Here is an 11,122-nt window from a genome sequence, read left to right on the forward strand (position 1 = left end):
AAGCCCTGGAGATCGACCAACACTGGGCTTCACCCCACCCAGAGAGGTGACCCTTGAAGGTGCTTCCTTGAAGGCCAAATGGACTTGTGCTGAACAAATCTCTACTTCTAGCTAAAATACAATTTGCTCAAACCCCACAGTAGCTTTCTCTTGCATCCTCTTTTAACCATACCCCCCAAATACTAAGAATCTGGAACCCAAGAAATGGGCATACATGGGGCAGAAGCGGGGGAAAGGGAGGAGTGATGCAAACTTTCCAGGACAAGCCCGTCCCCGGTGATCTGTTCCCAGACAGCTGTCATGCGCTTCCCCACTTGAAGTCCTATTTGGGACAGAAAATAGGCAGAACGGCCTCCAGAGCCTGATCTGTCAGGCTTCCCCACGGCAGCTCCCGCACAGCCAACTCAGCATAGAGTTGGGCCAATGTGCCTGGGAACAAGCTACCAAAACTTCAGCTCCTTTTAGCTGATGTGAAAAATAGATTCCTCACTCCACCCCTTGAATAGCACCACATCCCTGAGACACACAGCAGGGGCACAGGTGTGGACTGGGTGGCGGGCAGTTTCCCCAGGAACCCGGATCCTGCCTGAGCTGCTCCTGGCACACGCTGCACATAAAGACCAGGCCATACATGTTCGCTGTCCGATGAACACAGAACTTTCTTGTGAAGCAAGCACGTCGAGGATCAGTTAGACAGATCATCACAGCCCAGGCAACAGCAGATAACCCGGTGAGCACAGTGCCAGGAGTAAATGTCCCCTCAGGTTCAAGGAGCTTGCCCTCCTCAGCAGAAAAACTGAGCAAAGTAACCATGATTTATATGCAGAGAGTCTTGTTTCAGGGAGAAGTTTTCACCTGACATTTTTTTCCAAGCCATATTTAATGAAGGAAATTTCTTTTAAACGGTTTTTGAGAAAAACACTGTCATAAAGTTTTCATCTAGGTTAGTTCTGACATTTCATCCCCACTAGAGCAATCCATGAAAGTAAGAAATCTCAAAAGCCGGAGGTGAAAGAATTACTTACAACAGTAAAAGAGGTGAGGTAACATTCCCTTGAGCCTTGTCACCTTGAAATTAAGACTGGTTTCCTTTCTTAGCTAAGACATTGTTACTAACACCTGAGACCAGAGAACTTTCTTAATCAAACCTTTAAGATTCATATGCTAGGCATCATTATTTATCTATTTATTTATCTCTATTTATCTATTTTAGTGAGAAACTGATCATAAAAGAAAATTAAGGCATGTGGGTTTACTGCATAATACTTAATCACCACCGTGTGATGTATGGAGAGGCTTACAAATGTCAAGAATTACACAAATGGATGTTTAGGGATTGAACCAAATCTTATCACTATGTTGCAAGTTTTCCAACAAGGTATGACCCAGATCCTAAAGGAGATTACTTCTGTGCTTTCTTTCATACCATCACCTGGTAAATTATAGCTTTTACTTATTCAACCACCACATACCGCACAATTACTCTGTGCCAAGGACCAGAGTCAGTGGTGAGCAAGCCCTAACACAGCTTCCAGTCAAACACAGAAGAAGGGGACTTGAACAGGATGATGAGGTCTGCACCCACAGAAGAAAGAGACTTGAACTTCAAGGATGAGGAAATCTACACATAAGTGTACTCCATTATAGCGCTCACCCAGAATAGGGGCGTCAGGGAAGGCCTCCCCCCAAGATAAAGACCTGCACATAAGAGGATATGATACAGGGATGCAGGTACAAGCTAGGAGACATCAACCACAGAGTGTGGATGGGGTTTGAGGGTGGTAACCACGTCTGGGTGGCCAAGGCACATCACGACGGGCCTTGTAAGTTATATATGAAAGTACACAGTTTATTTGAAAACGAGTGGAAAGCCATTGAACAGATGGAAGCAGCGAGTGGCAAATTCAGACCTGCATTTAGGAAAATTCACCCTGGCCATTCATTGTGTGGCAAGTGGATCAGCTGAGGGGTGATGGCGGTGGGAGGCAGTGCAGAGGGAGGCAAAGTGCCCCCTGAGCAGAGGAAAGGGCTACTTTGTGTCTGTGAAAACAGAGAAATACTTTAGGAGGTAAAACAGACAGAAGTCAGTGAGTTAATCCTTTCGTTTCTAGGTGAAGCTTTAACTTTGAAAGTTCTGCTGTTTCCCTTCAGAGGAGAGAAAGTCAAAGGAAAGAAAGGGATACCTTCCAATTACAACAAATCAGCTCAACAAAGGAGCAAGGCTGTTCTACCACACATACTATCAAACTGCAAATGCTTAGGATCTAGTTTTCTGAACAGTTCTAGTACCACCACTAACCATCCCTACCTCTATGAGAACTAGTAGGTCAGGACCAACAAAAGTGCTTTAAAAGTAGCTCCTGACCTTCATACTCCAACACCGAGCTCAGTACACGTTAGCGAACGGGAAATGAGGTGCAGTTCGGGGTGTGATTAGGTCAAATGTGTCAAGCCCACTGAAACTACCTAGCATAAAATGAGGTCTCCTGTGCTACATTTTATTTAGAGAACAAATGACAGTAGAAAATTGAACTAATTTTCTGAATGGAAAGATAAAGTAGGGTAACCATGGAAAAGGCAGCTGGAAGAAATGCCTGAGAGACACATTAAGCAGTATTACGCAGACGGTGATGGTGAGATAAAAATAACAGGTACAAAGACTCACAAGGAGACCTAGCTGATTAAGTCTAGGAGTGGAGGATGCCTCGTGAAGTGAGAGAGACCCATAAACAGCCAGAGTTCCCACCAATAAGAACAGAGGCCACTTGTGCCCAGGACCAAGGGGACACGGGTCACACAGGACAGCGGTGACAGCTCTAGGTTGGGAACTTTAAGATGATATGTTAGTCCTTTGGAAATCACATCTGCTAATTTTGTTCCAAAACCCAGGGTTATACATTTTTTTTTAAAGATTGGAGATTTTAACTTGTTTCAAGTCACAATTAAATCTCCAATTCCTACCTATTACAGTGGCCAACACACAATTGACCCAGGAGTGGTAACCAGTGAACATCAAATAAATGTTTCAATGAATGAATGAATTTATTCATTTAAAGTCCTTAGCTGATCTCTTATTATCTTAATTTCCATTTTCTCTTAAACATATAAGGTAAACTCCTTCCAGGTGGAAGATTGTATTTTTTCATCAGAAAAAGCGAAGCAATGTTAAGAAGTAAACCCTGCATTACCGTTCTCAAGAATGACAGTGCTTATAATCGCATGCATCTTTTCTTTTTAAAAATTTTCATAAACTTTGGATACTCTGAACTTGAGTCTTCCTGGCTGTATTTTTACAGACCTGTGATATCCATTTGCTTTTATCGTTGAGCATGGGACCCTTGTTTAACACCTTGTACATATGCCTTTATATCCAAAGCCTGCAAAAGTCTTCCATTGCAGCCACGTGTGTTCTCTTAATCGCTCCCCTTCTTCATTTTCATTGTGATTATTCACATTTTTTTTATCAAACACGTGCCCATTCATGTCCAAAGGATCAGTTCCTCTTTCTGCAAGTTTAGGTAGTGAATGTCCTAGATTGCATAATTGACTATAATCTGTCTCCCAAAGTTCCCACCATTTTTCATCACTAGCAAGCTTCTCCTTCCTCCCTTAGAAGTAGCATCAAAATTAAAGTGCTCTCAATGCCTGCTCTATTTCTGGGATAGGAAATCGTTAACAAATAGAGAATGAATATGCTGTCCTGCTCTTTAGTAAGGTGGCCCTTCCAGGAGTTGCCCAGTTCACTCAACTAGTATTACAACCTGCCTTGACATCCATCTCCTAATGAGCATCAGGCAACCATTGTCCATGCTCCCCATTTGATGGGAAGGCTCTATCATGTTCTCTCAACAGTCTACTTCTGATTCTGCTTTTGACCCTACTCCAAAAACTCTGTCCTATGCACCCATCATGAGGTCATTAGATTTGCCAAAAGATACACATCATCCAAGCCCACACAACCCTACATCCCCTTCTGCTAGAAGCGTCATGTTGCTTAAACCAACTTCTCTATTTTCCCTTCATAAATTTCCTCTAATAGAGGCAACTTGCTCAATTGAGTTACCTAATTTAGGCAAATTTACATCTATAAAATGATTTTAGAAGGAGCCTGCAATTTCAACATAATAATTAGCAGAATTATTCCCACAGAAATTGCATGAGACGTTACTCTATACTATGGTTAATTAAAAATGGAGATGATTTATTATAGTATATTAAAATCATGGTACTATTTCTTGACCTTTAAGAGTAAATATCTAGGAGTCTTAAACAAACGCTTGGTGATCATAAGAAACCTTTAAATTCTAACAAAAGGATTATTTAATTCCACTGTGACTAATAAAATGGAGGACAATAAACAGCTAGCCAAACTTAAAATCAACATAATTTTTCACTCATTCATCAAACTGATGATTAATATCTAAAGTCTGGAATATTCCAAGGCACACTTACAAGAACATTGCCATCAGTAGCCATGTACGATGTCAAATTGGTAGACATAAAAGCTAGAAGAGAAAAAAGATTTTCCGTTAAATGTGGGATTAAATTGTTCATAAAAGCATATACCTCTTAGTTGGGAAGAAAGGCGCTCCTATTTTGATGAATGAATTTCACAATAAAAGCAATTCATTACGTGGCCTTTTAATCCAGAATAAGCCTAGTGTTAATAACTGAGTTCATAAAATAAGACAGAATTTCGTCTGCACATCTGTCAATATTCTTTCAAGTCTACAGCAAGATGTGTATTTTTTATCTACTTAATGTTGTATTATATGAAAACCTATGTCTTTGAAAAGTGAAAATATTTTCCTCTTCATAATGAACAACACAATGTAAGATATGGAAACATTTGACCCATTAGTATTGTTATAATGTTAACTAAACAATTTCAAAAATGTAACTAATTCCTCCACCTCAGAAGTCCCAACTTTAATATGAAGGTGCGGTACTTTTTGATGAATTGCACTTTGTAGTGGATAGTGAATTACCTGAAAAATAAGATACTGTGTTGTGTGGTTTCAAGAAAAGGAAATGAAATCAAAAAGAAAAAAGTCTCATGTTTTCAGACTTTGACGAGCGAAAAACTTGTTAAACATTCACAAGCCATTGAAACTCTCCCCAAAGCAGAGAACCTTTCACCTCTTCCCAGGGACACCATAAATACAAGTCCATACCGCCATGAGACTTTATTTCTTATACCCATGGTTCCCAAATTCTGAAAAATATATACCCCTTTTTCATGATGAAAGTGTCATATTTATATGACATAGATGTGAATAAAACATTTATTTGTAAAATGCTAAAGAGGAAAAACCACAATAAAAAAGACTGAATAACTTAATTACTTGATTTTTAACTTGTTTTAAAAATGCACTATAACAGAAATAGAAAATCAAATCAAAAGCTCATGAAATTAGCTGCAATATACACTTAATATACAAGAATCACAACATAAAGAGTTCTTACTCACCAATAAAATAAGAAGCAGACTGGGAGATCAAGATGGTGAAATAGAAGAATGTGGAGTTCACCTCCTCCCACAACTATATCAAAAATATATCTACACACGGAACAGTTCTCACAGAATACCCACTGAACACTGGCGGAAGATCTCATACAACCAAAACTGCAAGAAAGATCACCACGTAACTGGCTAGGATGAAAAGGGGAAAAAAGGACTTGGGATGGGACCTGCACCCCTGGCAGGGAGCTGTGAAAGGGGAAAGGTTTCCTCCCCTTCCAACCTCCTTCACCAGGTAGGAGATAACCTGGGGCAGATAGGGAGCTTCAGAAGCTCCGAGGAGGTTTCATCAGCTGGCTTGAGGCAGGCAGGACAGAGAGAGACTAGCACAGACGGTCCTGGCCGCCTCACTGCAGCTCCAGCCTGAGACATGCACCTGCTGGAGTGCACAGGAGCTGGGTGTTGAAACTCGAGCTTCAGTGGACAGATCCAGGGAGAAGATTCAGTTTGGCTGCATAGAGACAGCCCCAAGGGACTCAAGAGTGGTACAGGACACAACTGGAGCTGTGTGCAGGACAGATCGGAGCCCTCTTGTCAATGTTAGTGCAAAGTAAGGGGCGTGGCTCCGTCACAGCAGCCTCGGGTCAAGCCCGCCCACAGAGGGTGTGGCTCCGCCCCTGTGAGCTCCGGGAGCGCAAAGGCGCTGGAGGGCTGCCCACACGCAGGAACGCAGGAGCGTAGAAGTGGGGCTGATGTCTGAGCTCGGTGGGTGCGTGACTTCCACCAATTTACACCCTTGGCAGCTTTGTGAGTACAGTGCCTGGACTTCCGAGTTGTTTGCTGGGTGTCTCCCAGCTGAGACGGGGCAGAGGGAGGTTTCCACAAGTGCACTTTGTGAGCATGCGCAACGAGGGACAGGTGATGTCACAAAGCGCACGTGCTGGTGGACATCTCCTGCTGCTAGTTTTCCAGCAAGTCCCACCTACCTCACACCACAACTCTAACAACTGAGGAGCAGACCCTGCCCCTGACAGGGATCTGACAACTACTGGACAAAAAGGAGAGCCTGGCAAGCACCCAGTGCAGGCTCTGGTCACCACAACACCGATCATACCCCCATCAAGGGGACAGTGGCCAGCACATCCTGAGGGAAGATCTGGCAGGCATCCATACCAAAGACAGCCCTCACACCAAGAATACTAGCTCACACAGTCTACCCAAGGATGCTTCCAGATAAAAACAGCCCTTCAAGACTATAGTGGATAACTTTTTCTCCTAAATTCGTAGAGTCAGAGAAATGTAAGTAGAATGAAGAAGAGGAACCACTCCCAATTAAAAGAACAAGAGAAATCCCCTGAAAGAACAAATAACGAAACAGATCTCTTCAATCTACTAAACCCCTAGTTTAGAAAGGAGGTAATAAAAATCCTGAAGGAGTCAAGAAAGGCTATTGATAGAAACACAGATCACTGTAACAAGGAACTAGAAACTATAAAGAGGAGCCAATCAAAACTAGACAACTCAATTGCTGAGATGAAAACCAAGCTAAAGGCAATAAATAGCAAATTAAATCATGCTGAAGAAAAAATAAGTGATCTGGAAGATAGAATAATGGAAATCATCCAACCAGAACAGCAGACAGAAAGATAAATGATCAATCAATCAATCCAATATATGAGACCTATGGGATAATATAAAGCATGTCAATCTACACATAATAGGGATCCCCGAAGGAGAAGAAAGAGAAAAGGTGATCAAAAATGTATTTGAAGAAATTATGGCTATAAACTTCCCAAACCTAAAGAAGGAAATAGATATTCAGGTACAGGAAGCACAGAGGGTCCCAAACAAGATGAATCCAAACAGACCTACACCAAGACATATTATAATTAAAATGGCAAAAGCTAAAGAAAAAGAGAGGATTCTAAAGGCAAGAGAAAAACAGAGTTAGTTTCAAGCAAACCCTCATAAGACCATCAACTGATTTCTCTACAAAACCACTGCAGGCCAGAAGGGAGTGGCAAGATGTATTCAAAGCCCTAAAAGGGGAAAGCCTGCAAAGTAGGACTCTACTCAGCACGATTATCATTTTGAGTAGAAGGAGAGAGAAAGAATTTCTCAGATAAGCAAAAATTAAAAGAATACAGCAATACTATACCTATCTTAAAAGAAATTTTGGAAGATATTTTCTAACTAGAAAAGCAAGAATGTATATGAAAGGGAAAATAACAATAGGAAAAACAAATACATAAAAAGATTGTAGATCAAATAAATAAGACAGTACATAGATTTTTTTGAAAAAGGAACCTTGTGAAAGCAATTACAAATACAATGAACAGCACAAGGATAAACATAAAGATGTAAAATAGGACATCAAATCGTAAAATGTAGGTAGGGGAGTAAGAAAAATATAGATTTTTTTTCTAGAATGAGTTTGAGCTTATCTGACTACCAGTCTAAACCAACAAGAATGAAAAAAAAATAAAAGAAAAAGAAAACCTAAATTTAGCAGAAGGAAAGAAACAATAAAGATCAGGGAGGAAATAAATAGAGATTAAAAACAGAAAAAAAATCAATAAATAAAATGAACAAAACTCTGGACAGGCTCACCAAGAAGAAAAGAGAGAGGGCCCAAAGAAACCAGATAAGAAATAAGAGGAGCAGTAACAACCAACTCCACAGAAATTTTTTTAAAAAATCATAAGAGAATATTATGAATAATTATATGTCAACAAATTAAACAACCTAGAAGAAATGGACAAGTTTCTAGAAACATACAGTCTACCAAAACTGAATCAAGAAGACATACAATCACTAGAAGTGAAATATGACTGGATAAAGAAGTTGTGGTATATTTATACAATGGAATACTATTTAGCCATAAAAACTGACAACATAATGCCATTTGCAGCAACATGGATGTCCCTGGAGAATGTCACTCTAAGTGAAGCAAGCCAGAAAGAGAAAGCAAAATACCATATGAGATTGCTCATATGTGGACTCTGAAAAGAGAGAAGAACACAAATGAATTTAAATATAAAACAGAAACAGACTCATAGACATAGAATACTAACTTGTGGTTGCCGGGGGGAGCGGGACAGAAAGGGACAGACTGGGAGTTTGAAATTTGTAGATACTGACAGATATATATAGAGTAGATAAACAAGTTTTACTGTATAGCACAGGGAAATATATACAAGATCTTGTAGTAGCTCATGGTGAAAAAGAATGTGAAAATGAATATATGTATATTCATGTGTGACTGAAAAACTGCTCTACACTGGAAATTGACACAACATTGTAAACTGACTATAACTCAATAAAATAAAATAAAGAAGTGAAATAGAATCAGTAACTTTTTTTAAAAAAAGCCTCCCTGCAAACAAAATCCAGGACCAGACAGCTTCACTGAGGAGTCCTAGTCTATCAAACATACAAAGAACTTATACCTATCCTTCTCAAACTCTTCCAAAAGACTTGTACATCGGGAGACATTAGTCAGAATGGCCATCATTCAAAAGTTCACAAGCAATAAATGCTGGAGAGGCTGTGGTGAAAAGGGAACCCTCCTACACTGTTGATGGGAATGCAGTTTGGTGAAGCCACTCTGGAGAACAGTATGGTGGTTTCTTAAAAAAACTAAAAATAGAGTTACCATATGATCCAGCAATTCCACTCCTGGGCAAATATCCAGAGAAAACTCCAATTTGAAAAAGATACATGCATGCCAATGCTCATAGCAGCACTATTTACAACAGCCAAAACATGAAAGCAACCTAAATGTCCATCTTTATTCAGATGAATGAATAAAGAAGTTGGGGTATATATACAATGGAACATTACTCAGCCACAAAGAAGAATGAAATAATGCCACTGCAGCAACATGGATGGATCTAGAGATAATCATACTAAGTGAAGTCAGACAAAAGACAAATACATGTTACCATTTATATGTAGAATCTAAAAATATAAAACAAATGAACTTATTTACAAAACAGAAACAGACTCACATGGAAAACAAACTTATGACTACCAAATGGGAAAGGTGGGGGAGGGATAAATTAGGAGTTTGGGATCGACAGACACAAACTACTATATATAAAATAGATAAATATTAAGGTCCAACTGTATAGCACAAGTAACTATATTCAATACCTTGTAATAATCTATAGTGGAAAAGAATATGAAAAGTTATATATGTGTGTGTGTGTGTGTGTGTGTGTGTGTATACTTATATATATGAATCATTTTGCTGTATACCAGAAACTAACACAACACTTTAAATCAACTATATGTCAACTAAAAATAAGAAAAGAATTAGCAAACTAATAAAAAAAATAAGTGAAGGAAAATTCAAAACATAAAAGTACAAATGACTAATGTTTAATATCATTAGTAATAAAATAAGTGCAAAATAAAACAACAGCCTAATTCTATTCTTGATCTTCAAGATTAGCATACACCAAAAAATTGGTAGAAGCCAAGTTTGGTGGAAGTGTGCTTAAAAGAATAATTTGTTGTTGTTGGGATATTTAATTATTACAGCTTTCCTGGAGAGCAATTTGTCAAGATGACGATGACTGGTGACAATCACAATGGCTGCTGACATCCGCTGACTCTTTATTTACTATGTGCATCAACTATGCTAAGTACTGCCATACCAAATATGCAAAGAGTTTTACAATATATTTTTAATGAAAAAGGTAAAAATATATGCAGTGTGACTTCATTCATTTTTTTATTATAAAAATATGGGTTTATATACATACAACTCATATATGAATGCACTGGGGGTGGGAGTCTGAAGGTATCTATGAAAAATTATGTATAGTAATTACCTATAAGAGTTGTAATAATCAGGAATTTATTTTTTTATTCCCCTATATATTTATTTTCTGCAGTAAATATTTATAAAATGAAAATATTCAGATAAAATACTATAAGTATTTTGTTGACTCCACAGCAATGTATTTTTAGCACTAATTGAGTAAATGGGTAATAAGCAAAAGCCACTTTGAACTCAGCGGAACATTTAGGTAAAGAAGCTTGGAGAACTTATAGAAGTTAAAAGCAAAGCTTTAAACTGGTCCAGACTAGACTTAAATCCCAGCTTAGCAACTTACTCTGTAATTTTGGACAAGTAACTGATATTTTGGGACCTCAGGACTCCCATTTGTGAAATGGGGATAATAACTGCATTTTCTTCTTAGGGTCAGATTAGAATTAAGTGAGAAAATATCTTTATAATGTTCACACAGGGCCTAACATAGAATAAGTGCTCAATAAAATATTTTATTGTCATAAAACACACTCATTCCTTAAGCAACACTTATTAAAGATCAACTATATATACTCTTTAAATTGATGTAAAAGATCACTGTGTAACCTTTCCTGATTCTTCCCAGATGGCTAACCAGCCCCTCCCCTATAATAACATGACAGTTAAACTGATTGCATTTATTAAGTAGTTACTATGTGTCTGGCCAATTGATGATTTCCTATATCATACCATACTATGGTTAGAACCACTTTATGGATAATATACTATTATTAGTCCCACGTCTTAGATGAGATAATTTAGGCAATTTGGAGGAGGAAGTTAGTAAATGGGTATTTCCAAATTCAAACCCAGACTCCAGAGTCTGCTCTCTGAAGTACCAT

At 38.7% G+C, this 11,122-nt stretch overlaps 1 protein-coding gene and 1 long non-coding RNA gene across 7 annotated transcripts in view; one reads left to right on the plus strand and one right to left on the minus strand.

The window, feature by feature from the left end:
• Positions 1 to 6,261, minus strand: part of IPCEF1 (interaction protein for cytohesin exchange factors 1) — an 82,386-nt gene extending 76,125 nt beyond the window's left edge. For 5 of the 6 annotated variants that reach the window (XR_012075091.1, XR_012075090.1, XM_072966076.1 and 2 more), the window contains exons 1-2: positions 5,471 to 6,261; positions 4,453 to 4,505 (exon numbers count right to left, since the gene is read on the minus strand). Coding sequence is in view for 3 of the 6 variants with exons in the window: in XM_072966075.1 (XP_072822176.1) it covers positions 4,453 to 4,500 (48 nt within the window). In the remaining 3 variants the exon portion in view is untranslated. The remainder of the gene's footprint in view (positions 1 to 4,452; positions 4,506 to 5,470) is intronic. The other variant, XM_072966074.1, reaches the window with a different exon arrangement.
• Positions 6,169 to 10,173, plus strand: LOC140697768 (uncharacterized). Its single transcript, XR_012075092.1, has 2 exons — positions 6,169 to 6,268; positions 10,007 to 10,173. It is a non-coding gene; the product is annotated as an uncharacterized lncRNA (long non-coding RNA).
• Positions 10,174 to 11,122: the final 949 nt, after the last annotated feature.

The sequence above is a fragment of the Vicugna pacos genome, chromosome 8, assembly GCF_048564905.1.
Source record: "Vicugna pacos chromosome 8, VicPac4, whole genome shotgun sequence".
Taxonomy (NCBI): Eukaryota; Metazoa; Chordata; class Mammalia; order Artiodactyla; family Camelidae; genus Vicugna; species Vicugna pacos.